The sequence below is a fragment of the Petaurus breviceps genome, unplaced genomic scaffold (assembly GCF_028583685.1).
Source record: "Petaurus breviceps papuanus isolate PSGF00001 unplaced genomic scaffold, PetGlider_PUasm1.0 38, whole genome shotgun sequence".
NCBI classification, from domain to species: Eukaryota; Metazoa; Chordata; class Mammalia; order Diprotodontia; family Petauridae; genus Petaurus; species Petaurus breviceps.
The window spans coordinates 37,683,422-37,704,593 of NW_027186304.1; the positions used below are offsets into that span (position 1 = coordinate 37,683,422).

General features: G+C 39.9%; 1 protein-coding gene across 5 annotated transcripts in view; it reads right to left on the reverse strand.

Moving 5' to 3' along the window:
- TMEM241 (transmembrane protein 241) overlaps positions 1-21,172 on the reverse strand; it is a 168,399-nt gene that overhangs the window by 135,615 nt on the left and 11,612 nt on the right. For all 5 annotated transcript variants that reach the window (XM_069099787.1, XM_069099786.1, XM_069099784.1 and 2 more), the window contains one exon: positions 18,316-18,393. In XM_069099787.1, the coding sequence (XP_068955888.1) occupies positions 18,316-18,393 (78 nt within the window). The remainder of the gene's footprint in view (positions 1-18,315; positions 18,394-21,172) is intronic.

A 21,172-nucleotide genomic window follows, 5' to 3' on the forward strand; every position in this document is an offset into this window, starting at 1 on the left:
ATTTCCTGTACACCCAGTTTCTGGGAATCTTCGAGGACTAAGGAGAAATTTTCTTTGATTCAATTATGGCACTACTAGGAAACGCCTTTTCAGTGTGATTTACAGCTTGTAACATGCTATAATCTTGTCCCGAACAAGAAAAGCACTCCTTTTCCCTGGGCAGTCCAGGGTACAGGTTACTGATGCTACATCTCACTGGTGCCTGTCACTGATAAATGGATTTGCAGCTAGTGATTGAAACTCCTAGTGATTTAACAACCGATGCAAACAAATGAAGCTATTCCAGCAAAAAGCATTCATTTCAGGTAATCCAGTGCTGAGTGTCAGTTATCGGAAATTGCCCAACGTGAACAGCACTTGCTCATAAGTAAGTTCTTCAAAGGTCTGGAGTGCATGTGCAGACACATCATCGCTCACACCCCCATACGGGATCATACCTTCCTTTGTTCCAGCTGCTGAACCCTGAAAGACAGACAGCTCCTTGCCTACTGCAAGACAAAATTAAAATACAAATCACTGGGAGAGATTCCCTGGCTCCCAGAAGCACTGAAGTAAAGAAAAGTCTGCAATCTAAACCCCAAGGCAAACAGAGTGGGGAAAACAGAATCTTGTTTTGGGGCCAAAACCTTCTCTAATATTTCAAGAAGGGTCAGTCTGTTGCTAAATTTCTTCCAGGAAAAAGCTTCAGCATTAAGTGTCTCTGTTCTAGCTGACATGTGGTGCTGCATATAGGATTCAAGCCTGAAACAGAAACAGTCAAGTGTGGTATCGTAGTAGGAAGGACAGAGCATCAAGAACGGAGCAGCTCCTTTAAGGAAGGAGCCTGGTACAGCTGGAGGCATAGGGCCTTGGTATGTAAGGTCAATGAGGTTGCAAATATTTGTTCTTGATTCCCTCTTGTGAAATAAACAAAGCAAACTCCTGCTGGCTTGGATATTCCAAGAGACACCAATAAGGTTGAAAAGTCAGTAGACCTGAAGGAAAAGAAAACACTGCTGGGGAACATCTTGTCTATTTATCTTTTTAACCCAAAACACAATAAAAAAAAAAAAACTAGAGGAAAGAAACAAAATTCAAACAAGATTCATGGCTTAAACCAAAAAGATTTTGGCAAACTACTGAAATATTTGTTGCTTTGCATTTGCACACACAACCTCCTAAAGCAGGAACGATTATAGATCTTTGCATGGGCCACTGACCATACATATACTGTGGGAGCTGGTACCTGCTGGTACCTGGTTGCCATAGGGCAATGACAGACACTGAACTAAGCTACCTCCAACGTCATCTGAAAGTCATCAGAAGCACAGACTGAGTTGAAGGGAAGTCAGAGTCCATCCAAGCAGTCCTTATCAGGAACCCCCAACTGGTCATTTCAATAAGGAAAAAAATAGCCACGTTCTAAGGCATCCCACTCTACTGTGACACAGCCCTCATTGGGAGGGAAATGCTTCTCCTTACATCCAATATATTTAATCTACCTCTCTGAGATTTCCACCCATTTTTTCTAGTTTCACCCACTGGGGTCAAGCAGGAAAAGAATAAAGCCTTTTCTACACAACAGGCATTCAAATACTTGAAGGCAGCTGATGTTTTCCCTTCTCCAGACTAAACATCCTATTTCTTTCTTATGAAATAGTTTTCAGGCCTTTCATCATCTTGATTACCCCCACCCCAGTTTATCACTGTTTTTCCTAAAATGCAGTGCCCACAATTGACCCAGGGCACGGTACAAAAAACCAGCCTCAGTCTGAGCATCATGCTTCTGTTACCGTAACCTAAGAAAGCTTCCTTGGCCACCATGTTACAATGGCTCATTCATAATGAGCATAAGGTCCGCTAAAAACCCCAGATCCTTTTCATTTGAACATGAAACAGAAAATTAGTTGCCCTTACTCTGATTCTCGCCTTTAAATGTTTTGGCATCATTCTCTTCTGCATTTGTGTCTTGAGTGTCCCTGCCACCATAAAAGCTATTATGATGGGGTTCTTTTTTTGTTTGTTTACCCATTCTTCCAGCCAATTTCTTGACTTTGGGCTTGATGTCAGAACTGGGTTAGCGCTTCTGGAGGGGAAGTCTCAGCTGGACCTGGTGTTGCTTCCTTGGGGTATCGAGGATTAGGTTATTCCAGGAACTCAAAGAAAAGCTGGGGACCTGCAAGTTTTCAATGTTCCCAAAGGGGTCCCCTGGTCTAAGCTCAGCAAATTCCTGACCTGGGTTTGGATCTGAGTGATAGCAGGATGCCACTGGTGACAGTGGAGCACAGTAGGCAGCCTCTATCAGCCAGTTAGAAAGTTTTGTTCATTCAAAGTGCCTGAATTGTAGGCTCCCCTGTGATCTGAGATTCCTGTCCTGCTTATTCCTTTGCAGGGTAGGCTAGATGCTGCAACTGAGTCCTCACTCTCTTCCTGGTGCTTTGAGTCATACAGCTTTTTGCTTCTGAAATTCTTCCTTCTCAGCATACTGCCCAGAGCCTCCCTACCCAAGAAGGTGTAATGGGAATGTAAATTTGTAAGATCTTCCCTGCCCCTAGGCTAAAGTGCACCTGGAGCCTGGTGTGGGAGGCTTGTTTTTCAGTAGATACTTCTTGATTGGCCAGTGGGTCAATAAGATTGTTACATTCTCTGAGCCAGGAGAAGGCTATATAAGCCCTGATGTGTAGCTTTGTTTTGGGGCTCACTTTGAGAAGTGTTCTGTGATTTGATCTGAATTCTGGGAAGCCGTTGTCCAGGGCCCCCCCGGCTTTGAAAAACCCAGATGTTGAAACCCAGATGTTGAAACCCAGATGTTGACTGGGTATGGATGTAATGGTTGGACAGTTTGGAAATCTGTCTACTTGATCTGTTTCTGTCTTGATAATTCTGTCTGTATACTCTGAAGTTCGGGGTGCTGACCTCTTTCCCCTGAACTAGGTAAACAATATATGTTTGACTGATTGAAGTAAGCTTGTTAACCCATTTTGAGTTGCTTTCCTTTATCAAAGCAGATCCAAGAACCTGTGTTGGCAGCAAACCCTGAGGACGCTTGGGGTGCTTGCTGCTACAGAAGGCTACCCTTGGGTACAGGCACTTTCTCAATCCACCCTGGATCTGTTACTCAGTAATACACCAAAAAACTGCCAGTTTTCACCTGTCCCACTATGGGTAGGTGGTACCCTGGTGTGGGTCTAGGATCTCCTCTCCTCAGTTCAAAATGGCTTCTTCATGGGCGCTGGAGTGTTCCAAACACAGTATGCTCCTGGTCTATCTTCTGTCCCAAGTATCCACAGATCTCTGTCTGACTCACCATGCCAAGCTGGGCTGGACAAATGACTCACTGTGACTTCTGCTGGATCTCCCCAACAAGATTCAAGCTGGTGCATTTTCTCATTCAGTTTAGAGGATTTTTTCTGGGAGAGCTTGCTGCACCACTTCCTGCCACTCTGCCATCTTGGCTCTGATTCCCACCCAAAATTGCTTCTTCTTAAGAGTCAACATACCAGCCATATGCTTCAAGGTCAATGACAAAAAGAAAGTCAGTCCCTATATATACCAAAATATTTATAGCAGTATTTTTTTTATAGTCAGAGAACAGCTAAATAACTGTGGCACGCAAACATAATGGAATATTACTATGTTGCAAAAATGATGACTACGAAAAAGACGGAGAAGCAAGGAAGGCTGATATGAACTAATTCAAAGCGAAGTAATTAGAACCAGTAAAACTGTAAATACAATGATTTTAACAATGTAAGTGGAAAGAATAATAAAACAACCCAAACTGCAAATTTGGCCCCAAAGAAAAGATAGAACACTCCTCATCCCCCAACCCCTTTTTTGCAAATGTGGAGACCCTGGTATAGATCACTTTTTCAATACACTGGTTAGTTTTACTGAACTTTTTTTTTCTTCCTCTTTTGAAAATTCTTATTTGTTAATTCTGTATTAAAAGAGATGCTTCTGTGGAATGGGAGGGAGGTAGAGATGCAACAGAGAATATAGCTGATATGAAAACAAAAGATATCAGGAAATAAACTTTTTTAAAGAGCCAACGTACTATAACAGAAAGAGCAATGGACTGGAAGTCAGACGAGCATAAATCCCAGTTCAGACACCATGTCAAGTAACCTAACCTCTCTGTGAAGCAAGGATAATCATATCCATACTGGCTATCTCATAGAGTTACTGAGGGGAAAACATTCTGTGAATCTTAGAGTACTATATAAAAATGAGCTATTATCACTATTATGGGCCTTCTTTTTCTCAAGAAGCCTTAAAACTCCCGCTGCTCCTATGCTCTATCATTACTTATCCTTGTAAGCAGGGACCCTGCCAACAAATAAAATCTAGACTAAATTAGGCTGGAGTAGTAGTGTCAGTCTCAAATAGAACATGACCACTAAACCTTACACAGTGATCTCTGCAGCTGCTTACTAACCTAGAAACCCACATAACCTATGTTATATTGTGTTTTTATTTATCTTGTTTTATTTACAATTACAATTTAATCTGGCTCCTGGCTAGCCACACTCAGGAAGTGTTGTGGGTCACATGCAGCTACTTGGGCAATGGGTTGACACCTCTGGGCTAGAAGATCAGAGGAACAGACTTTTCCAGCTAGAAAGGCCCTTAAAGGTCAGCTATGCCAATATCCTGATTTCATAAATAACGAAACCTTTCAGACAGCCGAAGTCACTTGCCCGAGATCATATAAACGGTCAAGAGAAGAGGTGGAATTCAGGCCTCTCTCCACTATATCATACTGAAATGTCAACAGGCTGAGAAGCATCTCTGGGCAAAAAAAAGTGGCCTAGGCTGAGAAATAAATCACCTTCCAGTCTGGCCACTGAGTCCTATGCAGATAACATTAGATGAGCCAAGGAGTGATGTGGTCCACTGGAAAAAGCCTAGAGCTGAAAGTGAGGAGAACCAGGTGCTATTCCTGGCTTTCTCACTAAGTGGTAGAAAGAAAGAAAAATACAAATTCTGAAAACAAAAGACATGGATTTGAGCACAATAACTGCAGCTGACTGCCTTCATGACCTTGGGCAAATCATTTAACTTCTTTGACCTTAATTTCCCCTCCTGTAAACTGAGGAGGGGTGTTGGACTGGATGGCCTTTGAAATCCATTCTAGATGTAGGGGGCAGCTAGATGGCAGAGAGAATAGAGCATTCGACCTGGAGTCAGGAATACCTGGGTTCAGATCCAGCCTCAGACCCTCACTAATTGTGTGACCCTGGACAAGTCACTTTACCCTGTTTGGCTCAGCTTTCTCATCTGTAAAATGAGCTGGAGAAGGAAATGGCAAACCACTCTAGTACCTTTAATAAGAGGTGAATAAATAAGACACATGAATAAAAATGACTAAACACACTCCAGGGCTATAATAATCATTATGTGAAACCTAAGGCAAATCACTTGAGTTCTTTCTGCCCCCATTTCTTTTTTTTTTAAATTTATTTATTTACTTTTAGTTTACAACATTCAGTTCTACAATCCCTTGAGTTCCAAATTTTCTCTCCCTCCTTCTCCTTCCCCTGACCCCCCCCCATGGCAGCATGCAATCTGATATAGGTTCTACAAATATCTTCACATTAAACATTAGTCAAGTTGTAAAGACGAATTATAACCAATGAAGGTGAGTAACGAGAAAGAAGGAATGAAACAAAACACAAAAGAGAGAGCAGGTAGTTTGCTTCAGTCTGCATTCGTGCCCCCATTTTTTAATCAACAAAATGGGGGAAATAATTTTCTCATGTATGACAGTGGTTTGCCTTTATTGAGACACTGTTGATGAAGATATCCATTTAATGAAAAATGCTGAAAATTATTTGTTGTTCAGTTGCTTTTCACTCACGTCCAACTCTTTGTGACCCCATTTAGGGTTTTCTTGGCAAAGATAATGGAATGGTTTACCATTTCCTTCTCCAACTCATTTTACAGATGAGGGAACTGAGGCAAACAGGGTTAAGTGACTTGCCCAGGATCACACACCTAGTCTCTGAGGCCAAATCTGAACTCAGAAAGAAGAATCTTGCTGACTGCAGGCCCTGACTCTATTCCTTGATCTACTTAGCTGCCCGGAGGAATATTATATTTTCTCTAAAATTCATAGGGTAGGATAACTGTGCTTTTGGTACCTTTCTTGATAACCATCACCCTAACCTTATGTGACTGAGTACACTTTGGTAGGAGAGAGATTTGGGTCACAAAGCCCAAGACCAAAAAAATCCCTCTCTCAACCACAAACTAGCAAACAAATTAAATTAAATACTTGGGAAGAAACACTTTTGCACAAATGTTGGGTGTAACCATTGCCTTAAACCACATTTTTTTTAAAAAAGTAAATTTAATCCAGTTAAAGCATGCAGAGCTTGAAGAATGCAATGCTATAAAAATTAGGAAAAAAACAATTTCTCTAATAGCGCAATGGAAGTCAACTAGAAATAGGACTGATGAGTGTGTGGAACTGTGTACTGAATTATTGAGTATGAACTGAACTGAACATATGGCAGGTTTTTAATTTTCTTTTTTTATCATGAACTCCTTAAATATCAACACACATGAATATTTCAATAGACAAAGAAAAACAAAGGGAATGATTGGATAGGAAAATTCTGTTATGTTCATTTTTTCCATTAAGTACATCTTTTTGTTATTGTAGTGGCTGTTTAGTCATTTCAGTCATGTCTGACTCTCTATGAGCCCATTTGTGGTTTTCCTGGCAAAGATACTGGAATGGTTTGCCATTTCCTTCTCCAGTTCATTTTACAGACGAGGAAACTGAGGCATACAGGGTTAAGTGACTTGCCCAGAGTCACACAGCTAGGAAGGGTCTAAGGCCAGATTCGAACTCAGGAGATGAATCTTCCCAGTTCCCAGCCCAGTGCTCTATCCATTGAACCATCCAGATACTCCCACATAAATCTTGGGGGTCTTGTTTTGTTTTGTTTTTTGGTACAATTCAAATTTAATAGAGTAGTTCCAAGACTACCCTGCTTACCTATTTCCCCTTCTGAAATTCCTTCTGCTCTCTTTATTTTTTTAAAGGATTTCTTGACAATCTTTTCTTCCTTTTTTTTTTTAAGTATTACCATAGGTACCATTTTCCCCAACTCTCCCACACACAAAAAAAAACCCAAAAACATCCCTTATAACAAATTAGTATAGCCATGCAAAAAAATTTTTTAAATGGTCATGTCTGAACATGCAGATCTCAGCCTGCACCCCTTAGTCCATCACCCTTCTGCCAAATGGTAGGAAGCATCATATAACATGATGATAATAACTCCTCTGGAGTTGTGTTTGGTCATTTCACTGATTAAACTTCTTAAATCTTTCACAGCTGTCTGTCTTTAAAATGAAGATGTTATCATATAAACTGTTCTCCTAGTTCAGATCATTTCACTCTATATCAGTTCATATAAGTCTTCTCAGGATTCTCTGAAACCACCCTTTCATCAAGTCATGGTACAATTACATTTACCTATCAAAAGTTGTTCAGTCATCCCCTGGTTGATAAGCAACCACATTATTTCTAGTTCTTCGCTACCACAGAGAAAGAGTGTTTTTGCATTTATGGGCCTTTCCCTCTTTTTTTTGTCACTTCAGGGGCAGAAGCTTAGCAGTGGTAATGCTGGGAGGGCTATCCCACCATAAGCCATAAGACAGATACATTCTGGACTTGTATGAAAACAACTCAGAATGAGAAAGGATGGGGTCAACAATTTGAAGATATATAATAAACAATATCCTGGGGAAATACTATAACACTATTCAGAAAGGCTTTACATATTCCCTGCACTATCTACCAATCATGATAAAAAAACACCACTTGTAATTAAGCTGTGAACTGGCTGCCACACATGGGTGTAAATACAGCTCAGAAAAACCCTGCACAGAGTAAAGAAAAGAGGACTCCATCTCCAGTGGGACCCTATTTATTTTGTAGTTAGACAGAATAGGGGTGTCTTCTGAAATCTTTTCACATAAATCCAAGAACTGAAATGGGCAATACTGCTGTCATGGATACTGGAAACAGCAGGAAAAACACTGGGGGCAGGGGGAAGGGGGCCAGGGGAGGGGGATCAAGTATTATTCAAATTTCAAAAGAGTATTATTTTTTAGAGGATTGTTATTTTGTTAATCCCCACCTTCTCCCATATGGAATATTTTCTCCATGGATGCAGACAAGTAAGACAACACCTGAATATATAAGTAATTATAGGTATTTTACAGAGAGAAAGGCATCATCCCTCATAACCGAGATAAAACCCTAAGGACCAATGCCATCAGGTAGGAGGTCTTGGTGAAATAAATATTTTTGTTTTCTTCTCTTGGCTTCCTTGAGTCCCAGGAAGATGATAATTTAAGATCCAGAACTGTCATCTTTCTCTAAATATAAACTAGGTGCCCATTCCTGATATGATGGGCCCCTGGAAAGTAGTTTTACTAACATTAACTACAGCTCCAAATCTCTATTCATGGTCCTACTTCTGGGCACTTCTAGTACATATAGAAATGTCTACCCTTAACATACACTGTCATGATCTATCCCCTTGTGTTCCAGTAAGCACTAGTATTATTCATACTTGAAAAAGTGTCCTGTACTTCCTTACCCCCAAAATCTTGAGGAAAAAATGCAAGATTTATTTTCCTCTGTAAAATTTACCCCCTGGCAGAGTGCCACTCTCAACAGCTAATGAACTTCCAAAGACTTGGCAACACCAAAAATCCTACCTTGAGGTTGTAACACCTAATGTTTTATGTAACCAGTTCTGGCCATGGTTTCCTATTTATATTATTCAGAAGGTTCCAACCATTTGGGGGAATAGAAAGTGTTCTCGTTGTCTCTGTCTCTGTCTCTCCCTCCTTCCTTCCTCCCCCTGTCCTTCCCCTCTGATGATGTTAGTGAGTTTCCACGAAAATCACATGGTAGCAATAATACTTCTTAACTGGCTTTTGGGGACTCAATTGAGGCAGGAGAAAAGTGAGGTGTGACTTTGTAGGCACTCTTCCATGTTATGCTAAAAGAAATTTTAAAAGTAATTCTTACAGAAGGGAAACTATTTTTGAAAAAAATTCTAATGGTCTTTGATATAACTCTGGGTTTGGTTACTGGGGAGTTAAACTAATATGGATAAGGTGCTGGGTTAACCTACAGATAATCCTATTAAAATTACATGCATACTTTGAAATTCTAATTAGCTCTGCCAATTATCAAGGATCCTTCCAACATTTGGTTGGTAAACCAATAAAACTAATATTTATTACTGCTAACAAATCTCATTAATTCCACTACTCTGTACATTTTTTTTTTCAAATAAAATCCAGATTGTATTTTTATTGTTGTTCCCTTCTATAGAGCAATTTTATATTTATTGGAAGGAAGAACAACAAAAATTTTCATAGGAATAAAAGATCTAAAATCTCAAGGAAAATAATGGGGGGAAAGCAGGACTGGGTAGGGCACAGGTTACCAGATTTTAAGCTATATTATAAAGCAATGATCATCAAAACTTTAGTATTGGTTAAAAAGCAGGAAGGTAGACCAGAAAAGAAAGATAAGCAACAACCAGAAGCAACCGGACAATGTGGTCATTGTTCTATAAACCCCAAAATACAAACTACTAAGGAAAGATTTCCCTATTTAACAGGAACTTCAAGGAAAACCAGCAAACAATTTGGCAGGAAATAGGTTCAGACCAGTATCTTACCCCATATGCTACATACAGTAAGAGTCAAATAAATACACCGCCTAAGATATAAAAGTCATTGGAGAATGGCAGTATCTTTCAGTTCTGTGACTAGGAAGAATTCTTAACTAAGCAAGGGATAAAGGTGATCGTAAAAGAACAAAAACAACTTTTATTAGATAAAATAAAAAAAGCTTTTGCAAAAAACAATAAAGATAAAAGAAACAGTAGAAAGGGGGGGAAGTCTTTGCATCAACTCTATCATTAAATTTTATATCTAAGATATATATAGAATTGATGGAAGGAAGAGAAGGCATGAAGGAGAAGAAGGAACAAGGCAGGGAAGGTGGGGGTAAGGTAAGGTAAGCAGGCAGGCAGGAAGGAGAGAAAGGAAGGAAGGAGAGGACAGAAGGAAGGAAGGAAGGAAAGGAGGGAGGGAGAGAGGAAGGGTGGGAAGGCAAGAGCTGTTCTCCATATGCAGTTTTCAAAGAAGGTAATACAGACTATCAGCAACTATATATAACTCCAAGTCACTAATAAGAGAAATTAAAATCTCTAAGGTAGCAGTTCTCAAAGTGTGATCCATAGACCACTTTCGGTCTTTCTTTTTTCACCTACATATCTGTGTTAAGACTTGATTTTCTTCATAGTTGGCTCTCACTTTATAACCTGTATTTTTAGAGAGCTGAGCTCATATTGCCAATAAAGTCATAGATGAAATGTGAACCCAAATCTCAACTTCAGGGCATTTACTGCACTATACAAAAAAACCCCAAACAATAAAACATTTTTAAGAACCCACTCGATCACACTCTACCAACTGTTTTCAAGTTTGAAATAAAGCAAATATTAAGAGAGTTCTCATCCAGCAGGAACAAAACACATAGATACACTAACCGTGCATCTTCTGCCTCAATGCCCTTTAAATATGTTTGTCCTTAGGAAGGCATAACACCCGTCTACCCTCATACCAAGTGAGAATATCAGTGCTGGTTCCTGACTTGGATCTCTGCTGCCTGATCTAGACTGGGTCTAGTCCCCATAGTTAAATATCTAGGAGATTCTGGCCCCTGCAAACATCTCTGGCCTCCAAACTCCTAAAGTAGATTGTGATGGTTAGCCACAAGATGACCCAAAGAGAGATTCAGAAGGATTAAGGGCCCTTTGCAGATTTTATAGCTTTGTTGATTGCCTCAAACCCTAATTGTTCCTTATAGGGCACTGTTTGGAAATTATTACCACTTTGGATTTATGTGCACATAAACACATTTTTATTACTACAAATCCCTGCATTGTGGCCTTGTCTGAGTTTTTGCAGGTGTGTTTTTTAGTAGCAGAGAGGCCGAAGAACCAAGTGTTAACCTGGGCAGCTAGCATAACTTGGTTGGCATGAATAATAAAACTGTTGTAATTGAGATGACAACTAATTAAATTAAATCACTTGTTTTTCAAATAGAGCATGCATTATTGAGTGAACATCTGCTCCTTGAAAACACTCTGAAATTTATCCCTTCTTTTCTTGCCAGGCCCAGTGGTCTAGATTTTAAATAAATTCCCCATATTCTGCTGACATCTAGTGGATTTTGGCAGTTATTTCTAAACAGGAAAAATAAAAAGGCTACAAACAGGGTCAATTTGGATAGAGAAAACGACACTGGATGTCTACTTCCTCTCCCTTTTAACACCACCTCCCAAAGACATCCATTACTGGCATATTTGTCCCACTTCACCTCATTTCTTTTCTCTGTTTTTCCTCTTATTCTTGGTTTCTCCATCCTCATCCTCTTCACTCAGAATTATTATCTCCTTGATAAACCACAGCCTACTTAAACTGGAAAACAGCTGTAACATTGCTATGGAGCAGAATTCGGGATAAGATGGCCCTTGTCCTATAATCCATCCAAGGTGGGGGATGGAGATGCCAATGAAGCACCAAAAGGAAGCTTCATATAAAAGGCAGCTTCATATACTTAATTTTTTTTTTGCTATTTGGAGGGCAATTGGGGTTAAGCGACTTGCCCAAGGTCACATGGCTAGTAAGTATGTCAAGTGTCTGAGACCAAATTTGAACTCAGGTCCTCCTGATTCCAGGGCTGGTGCTCTATTCACTGCGCCACCTAGCTGCCCTTTTTTTTTTTAGAGAGGACCATGTGTTGTTTTTTTTTTTTTAATTTCTGCTTTTTGGAGAGCACTTGGGGTTAAGTAACTTGCCCAAAGTCACACAGCTAGTATGTCAAGTGTCTGAGGCCAGATTTGAACCCAGGTCCTCCTGCTTCCAGGGCCCATGCTCTATTCATTGCACCACCTAGCTGCCCCTATTGTACCTTTTCCTCCAAGGGATAACCTAGGGCCGAGATATATTTCCATTTTGGGGGACAATTCCTCAGCTGCTTTTACCTACCTATCCTACGACCCCACAGGGGAAACCCTGAAGGAGTCTTCTTTGACCTCATTCCCCCAAAATTCCATCCAAAATAACTGATGCTTTTATAAAGCTTTAAAGCTTGCAAACTATAATAAATGTGTGTAACTTGCACCTAACAGTCCTAGAGAAGAATGAATGAGAATGTGGTATTAGGAAATCTAAGTTCACTAAGTGAAACAGAATAGTTAAGAAAGGGAAGTGGATCTCTTCTTCTTGATTAATATGAGGAAAGGGAAATATTGGCACATCAGTGTTCTTGTAGTATATATGCAGGAGCCCTGCTCCTCAGTAAAGGTCTCATAAATAAAATGAGATTGTGCCTAATCCACTAATTCTATCATTGTGGTGCACTAAAGCCATGCCTTGGATTCTCTACTGCGATTCGGAAATCACTACCTACAATGGCATAATGGAAAGAGTGCTGTTCTTGAAGTCAGAAGGCTCTGGATTCAAATTCTGCCTCCAATACTTAAATGCTGAGGGGCCATGGGCAAGTTATTTAATCATTCTCACACTCCTTTTCCTCATCTGAAAAATGGGGATAATAATAGCACCTACCTATTGAGATAACAGATGTAAAATTTTACAAAACTTTAAAGTTCTATATAAACATGAGCTATTATTCATTGCTATATATACATGGCTGTTTAGAAATTATATTGCTATGTATACAGTGCTAAGTTCTAAGGATTTGTTGTTGTGTTCACTCATTTCAACCATGTCTGACTCTTCGTGACCCCATTTGGGTTTTTTGGCAGATACTGGAGTAGTTTTCCATTTCCTTCTCTAGCTCATTTTACAGATAAGGAAACTGAGGCAAACAGGCTTAAGTGTCAACATCACACAGTCTCTAAATACAAGATCAAGGGGAAGGTGGAGCAAGAGTAGAAATACTATATATACCAAAGTCCACCAAGTATGTACAAGAAACTGTGAGGCAGGGGAGAGTACAAATCAGTTAGGGGATCAACAAAGAATTCCTATTAGTATAGTACCCTTCCCTAGTAGGGGAGAGGATACTCTGCATTACAAGCAAGAAGAGTGAAGACCAAGGCAGGGAGGTCAGCCTGTGAAAAGACAGACAGTTGAGAGAAGAATATCAAACTTGGGGAGCAGCAACTCAGTTTGACGGGAACACAGAGTTTGAGAAAGAGTAATATGAAAAAGAATCTGGCAAGGTAGGTGGGAAGGTTGTTAAGGGCTTTAAATACCAAATGAAGAAGTTTACATTTTAGCAGATAAGTATCTTATCAAAGAAAAAGCACTTGATAAACCTTGCAGTACAATATGTCAGGTGTTACAATTATAATCATTGTTATTATTGTACTAGAAACAAGAGGGAGAAGACTGAAGTTTTCATTAAAGCAGGAGGATGACACTGTCAGATTTGTCTTAGGAACATGAAATCGGCACTTACATAGAAGATAGACAGGAAAATGGGGAAACTGGCCCCAAAGAGAAAGAGTGGGAGACTACAGAAACAGTCAAAAGTGAAAAAGCAAGGGCCTGAACTAAGGCAAGTGGCCCAGTGAGAAGAGGATGAGTGGGAGGGATAATATTGTAGAGGCAGAATCGACAAGGCTTGCTAACTGACTGCTTTAGAAGCTGATAGGGACACGGTAAGAGTAATTTTGAGTTTACAAATATGAATAAATGGCAGAGGGATGGGTTTACGGAAGGGAAAATAGTGTGTCGTTTTAAATATTACTCAAGAATTATGTCCCTATATTTGTATGCCCTTGACTTCCTCGAAAACATCCTAAAATGTTTCTTAAATATTGTTAGTTGATTTTAAAAGTAATTGCTAAAAAAAAAAAGTAATTGCTACTTTTATATGCTACATAAGTAATTTAATCATTTTGTGATGGTAAACAATTTTTGTCCTAGACCAAATTTTGGAAGCAACCTTGTAGTAAAAGTAGAAAAAGACATTTTTTTAAATGCCTACTTTTTGCCTGTGGAAATATATACTAAACATTTCTTAAAGAAAGATAAAGAGGAAACTAACTAGCTGGTCCAATGGAAGAAGCAGCAGCCACTGTGGAGTCAGGAGGACCCGAGTTCAAATACATAACCCTGAGTGCTTCCAAAAACAGATAAAAGAATAAAAGAAAGATAAACACTTTTCCTTGTATCCAAGAAGAAAAGGCTTCACGCTCTCATGAAGGAGCTGATGGACAGAATATCAAAAGGGGCTTCCATAAGGACCATGGCTGTGTTCTCCCATGGAGGGGATTCTCCACAAGACCAGTAGGAAAAGATGAGGAACCTTAATATGGCCATTTACTCTGGGTCAATGTGGACCTGAAGGAAAGAATAACAGCCAATTCTCTCAAGATCTACTGCAGGAGGAGACAGACTGTGGCTGAAAATAAGGAGAATTTAGGAAGGGCCTTCCCCAACTCTGGTAGGGGGGCCCCTGTGAGACTTAATAGGGAGGAGTCGGCAAAAGGGAAAGTAGAACAAATAAACACAGTGAGGAGTGAAGGAACGTCAGAGAAAAGAAGGAAAAGGGGGAGAAAATGGGGACTTGGGAATCAGTCAAGGAAAATGAGAGTAATGGGAACACGGCTGGGAAAACAGAAGAAAGGTAAGAATGGCCATACTGTGAAAAGACTGAGGGGCTGTGAGTGAGGACCCCGGGCCTCTGGCCGTATCTAACGCTCCCTTCCAATTCCATCCTCCAATTACAACGCAGACAGTCCTGAGGGGGAAGTGACAAGGACACTTATCCCAGTAACTTCTTTCCTTCCACAAAAGGACCCGGACTTCAATGGCAAAAAACGTCAAGTCAGAATACAGATTCAGGGGTCTGGTGCTACTGCTCTCATTGCTGCCCAGGTGTTAGGGACTAGAGATTTTCTTAGCTCAGGCCCAGGTCCCTACATCTGGCAGCAGCCTTAATTAAAACAGGTACTGGAGGCTGAAGAAAGTACAGTTATCCCTTCCACACTGCAACTTTACCCATCATGGTTTTGATATATCGTGGGTCCGTATAAGAAATTAAATGGGGGGAGTTTTGTAGAAGTCATAGACAACACCAGAAAGCCAGCAGATGACATAGAAAAAGTATAGAAACTCAGAAATGCAATAAAATATATGCAGAGTATTGTATAATATCAACATGTTTTATCTTTAATACCATAATAATTCAGATTTCTGGCATGAAGGGAGGGCCAAAAAATTTTACATGGATTTTCCATGTATGTCTATGTCACAGGTGCTACCATCCCTGGCCCTCTAAACTGAGCAGCAACTGTAGTGCCACATAGCAGAAACGACCAACAAAATCATGGTTTGCCAAGTGTTCTTGTCCACCTCTTTGTAGAACCTCTTGGCCAACTTGGCAGAATTCCAAGTTCAGTGGAACAGGATGAGACCCCTCCAAAAGATTTGACAACATAAAAGCTATAGCAAACTCATGCATCTGTGTCCTGTTTGCCTATGTTAAAAAAGGTCATTGAAACCTGGGAAGGCATGTATGAAATATATGAAATGAAGTGAGCAGAACCAGGAGACTCCCGTATGCAGTAACAGCAATGTAGTAATCACCACCAACTGTGAACGATTTAGCGACTCTGATCCATACAACGGTCCACAACAATTCCAAAAGACTCATTCGCCTCCAGAGAGAGAACTGACGAACTCTGAGTGTAGACTGAAGCATTTTTTCATCTTCTTTATTTTTCTTGCCTTTTTTTTTTTTGCAACATGGCTAATCTGGAAATACGTTTTGCTTGACTTTGCATGTTTAATGAGTATCAAATTGCTTGCCTTCCCAATGGATGGGGGAGGGACTGGAAGGAGGGAGAGAATTTGGAATTCGAAACTTTTAAATGAATGTTAATGAAAAAAAAAAGATAAACATTTACTATCATAAGACCCATATGACCAACATGGGCAGGGTCAATGCTATGAAATACTAATGCAAATCAAACTTACTTGTGGAAATTCACACCATCATTACCTAACAGCAGGCCTCAAACAGCTGGAAAAGTGATATAAAATCACAAGTCTGACCATGTCATTCAAAAAACCCCAGAAGTTCCCCTATTACCTCTAAGATCAAATATAAATTCGATATTGGTAATTGAAGCCCTTCATAACCTGACCCTAACCTAGTTTTCCAGATTTATTTACATGTTACTTACCTTTGCACACAATCAGTCCAGTCAAATTGGTTTTCTTAGTGTTCCTCATATATGAGCCTCCATTAATGGTTTCCATGCTTTTGCCCCACCTGTTCCTCATGCCTGGAATACGCCTTCAGAATCCATGATCTCCTTCAAGGCTCAGAACAAAAGCCGCCTTCTACAGGAAGCTTTTTCCTAACCCCACCCCCACCCCCCCCCAGCTACCAGTACCATCTCTTCAAATTATATTGCATCTCTTGTACAAATAACATTTGTAAGTATTGACTTCCTACTTTAGAATGTAAGCTCCTTGAAGGCAAAAACTATTTCACTTTTGTCTTTGGATCCCCAGCATATTTTTATATGCTGGACATAGCACATGCCTAATAAATATTTGTTGATTGTATGATTACTGGTTTTTAATGAAGACATTTCTTTAAAGTAAACAACTGATTTTTCTTTACTCTAGAAGTCTAAGTATATAACTTATTATTATATTTCTTTACTCTATAAGTATAAACAGGTCCCTGATTAACTGTTCTTGCCTATTAGGAAGATAGCTATTAGTTTGGGATTTTTAGTCAAGATACATGTTGATGGTTCTCTAGCAAGGTCCCCTGATGGGAAATTAGGGAGGGGGCTAGGGAAGCTTCTGTTTGAGCATCTGGCAACCTTCTTTCACAAACTGGAGAAGAGAATGTTAGCTAAAATCACAGCTATATAGCATTTGTGTAACCAGTACAATTTCTCTCACTTCAAAATGATTTTCTATCTCGTTAAAGCAGGTGAAAAGTGGTAAGTGGAAGGAGACTGAAAGCAACTTTTCAAGTTCTGAAAAATTACAGAAAATTATTTTTAAAGTATTAGATGTAAAATTTAAGTAACTTGAAAACGATCATTCTATAGGACTAATTCTTCGATCTGTAAGCAGGACAAATTGCCCAATGAGTCTGAACATTAAAACTTCAGAATACTATGTACTATATGCACTTAAGGTCACAATGTTCCTGTAGGATTGCAGCTCAAAAGTGCATAACTATTTCTGCAAGGGATTGAACATCTGTTAGAAAAATCACATTAAAAGTTCTCCAAGGATTTGGCAATCACAGCAGCTGCTATACAACAATAACAACAAACATGTGGCTGAAGAAACAGCGGGTATCTTTCTTAAAACAGAAGGCTCTGTGATCCTCCAGGATTAGGTGCTAATGACCAACAGCCTTGGCAAATAAGCCTTAAAGGAAAATGACTCAGACAAGAGTCACTTTTATGGAATCAGGACAATATGTGGCCAGAGACTGCCTCATATTTGCAAATCTTACATATTTTCAACATATTAATAATTGGACCATCAATCAAGCTGAGAAAACTGATTAAAAGAGAAACACCATCCTTAGAATCCGACCTAGCTGCAGTTTCCTTGATTAGAACTTTAAAATCTATTGGGATATGGCCACAAATTTCAGGGGAGAATTAACACTGATTTTTATGAGTTGGAATCAGCTTCCTCTTTCCCTCTCTGCTGACCCCAAGCCCCAGCAGTTCTTCAGATTTGTATTATATGAAAACTGAAACTTAGTGCATTCTTTACAGGAATTTTTTCAGGATTTTATTTTCTAAGGAAGTCTTAATGTTTACTATGGACATATGAAGCTCCCTGAAAGACCTACTACAAAGTAAAAATATAATGCTATGATAGTGTTCTTTTAAAGGGCAAATAACTTTACATGAAAGTCCTGTGCTTGACTTTTTTTTTTTGAGGGGGGAAGGCAGGGCAATTGGGGTTAAGTGACTTGCCCTTAAGTCACACAGCTAGTTAAGTGTCAAGTATCTGAGGCCAGATTTAAACTCAGGTCCTCCTGACTTCAGGGCCGGTGCTCTATTAACCTGAACCACCTAGCTGCCCCAAAACACTATGTTTTTAAAAATCAAAGAGTGAGATGAAAAACTTAAGAAAGCAACATACGTTACAAAACAATGATGAATTTATTATTATAATGAATTATAATTATATATATTATTATAATGAATATTATTATTACAAAATTTATGAATCATACAAAGTTAGAATTCACTGTACCTGGAATTGCTGTTGATCTCCACCCAGCCCAGCTTCCAAGAAATGTGAAGCAAAAGTCCACCAATTAATGTCTGCCACCTGAAATAATACAATTATCAACAGAAAGATCACAGCAGATAAGATTACTGTCATAAAACATACTGTCTACAGTCCAAGAACATTCATGGCCTAACATCAAATGAAAACACATTTAATTATTTTACAGATATGAATTTCCTTCCTTGAAAGAGGCCAATGCCTCCTTCAAGGAGAACATGGCCAGGAAGAGAATAGTTTCCTATGTAATTTATACTTTTTAGGCACATCTTAAGCCTTTTAAAAGAGACTGCTGGCAGTGCAGTAGAGTTCAAGTCTGGCATCGGTCACTTACTAGCTGTGTAACCCTGGGCACATGACTTAACTTCTGTTTGCCTCAGTTTCCTCTACTATAAAATCGGGACAAGAAAAGCATCTACCTTGCAGGGTTGTTGTGAAGAATAAATAACATTTGATGAAAACAAATTGAAACTATAATAACAAAGTATTATTAAAAACACTTAGCATAGTACCTGGTACATAGCAAGCCCTTAATAAATGCTCACTCCCTTCCTCTCCCGCCATTTTTATGCCTGGAGACAGGGGTCACAACACAGGAAACTTTCATGACCATTATTTCTGTCAAGCACTGGACTAGAAGTCCATTGCATTTATGGCACTCATTTTTTACATGCTACTAAGTATCTGGATACTTAACAACACAGCTGCCTAAAGTCTTATTTTCCAAGGATGTCGTTTTTATTTTTTCCCCTAGCAGTTTTCTCTATAGGAGCAGCTGATATGTTCCGTTTTTCCTGACTGCCATATGGAATAAAAATACTCAGATTTTTGGAGTAGGTCTATTTTGGAAGGCCCCAGTTCTCTCAAGTTGCATATCAGGTAACTAAGAAAATCTAATTTTCTTTTTTTTTTCCTTTTTTGCTTTTTGGAGGGGGCAAGGCAGGGCAATTGGGGATAAGTGACTTGCCCAAGGTCACACAGCTAGTTATGTGTCAAGCATCTGAGGCCACATTTGAACTCAGGTCCTCCTGACTTCAGAGCCGGTGCTCTACTCACTGCACCACCTAGCCACCCCTACATGCTAATTTTCAAGAGTAAAAGCAACTATGAGGAACTGTGAATGGGGCAAAAAAGGAGGCAAGTTGGTATCCAAGCCTTGCCCTTTCTTTATTCCTCCAAACTGGGCAGGTCCAAACAGTGTGAAGCCAGAGTAGATCAAGTTTAGTAAATTATGTTCCATGCTTCAAATCACTGAACAGAACATTACAACCATTGGTCGCTGGGCTATGTTCAATCAGAAATCATATTTAATGTAGATCTTCCCTGGTAGGACATAAGGCACTACCAGTGGAAACTGTGTCATTCACCTAAGCATTAACTGTTTAATAAATATTTGTTGATTAATCATTGCTAAAGACATGGCCATGATATGCACTTATGTGGGCTAAGGACCGCAGTACTCAGTTGTTTTGTTTGGGCTTTTTTATTGCCACATGCCCACAGACTTGTGGGCACCTAAAAACTAAATAACTCCTTCATCAGAAGGATGTTCCCTTCTACCCGAGACTCCAGTTCCATAAGACAGGCCTACATCAATGATTCTTTTGCTTTGTTGTAGCACGGAAGTGCCCCTAGGTTTCTTAAGAAACAAACACTGCTAGGTCCTGCCCAGCTTAGAAAGACTTTGAATAGGGGCCCAGTCATGGACTACAGGTGGATGAATGCACCTGAGCCAGATGAGATGAGGAAGGGAGAAGAGAAAACTCATGGCAAATTGGCTCAATTTGTTTTCTTTCTTTTTTTTGGGGGGGGGGAGGGGAGAAGGCAGGGCAATTGGGGTTAAGTGACTTGCCCAAGGTCACACAGCTACTAAGTGCATCAAGCGTCTGAGGCCGGATTTGAACTCAGGTCCTCCTGACTCCAGGGCCAGTGCTCTACTCACTCTGCCACCTAGCTGTCCTCAATTTGTTTTCTATAAACTATGAGGCAAGGTCTCAGCTGAGAAGGTGAAAGGGGTAGCCAAATTTGAGGAGGGATGAAAAAGTTTGTTTGGAAGAGCTGCTGTGGAGAGGGCGACAATAAGTTGATAAAGGAGGTATAACAGGACTGCCCAGAGCAATGAGGGTGCAGCTGAGGTTCCGTAACATAAATCTGTAGTGGATCCAGGCAGAACAGTTTTGTGGTTTTCTCTACTTTCCTTCAGTAATAGGTATGAAGGCATCAAGTGGTAGGAGTGAACCAAGGCTGAAGTTTGGCTGGGAGCAATAGAGTGATATGATAAGGGAGCTGGGTCCTGTTCATGAAAGGAGGCCAGCGTAAAGGTGAACTGATTCACTAAGGCGTCAAGATGGGGAGAAGAAGAGACAGTGGCTAGTGCAGCAGAGATGGCCTGGGAGAGAATGAAGGGGTCAAGGGATCAGAAGTCACAGTGCAGATAAAAAGTAGGGTTATGTAAAAGAAGGCAGAGGGAAAGGTGAAAAGTCACCAGATTGTGTTCAGATAAAGAGATTTCAAAATTCTTGACCATGGAGGTGGTCCATTTGTGTGTTTGACAAGACCAAGGATATGACAATCTTGGTGGAGGCTGAGGCGGAGTGGGGGAGTAGCTCATGGGACATGAGATGTTGAAGAACTGTGAAGAACATGAGTCGAAGAACTGTGTGATTACAATGTCTGAGGGAGAATTAATATGTATATTGAAGTCTCCTAGTATGAGGCAGGAGCTGGGGAGAAGAGAAAAACTGTAAGCCAGGTATCTAGCTTAGACTAGAAATCTTTTCTCATTGAGGAATAAAGGGGAATGATTTGGGAGTCCGTAGAG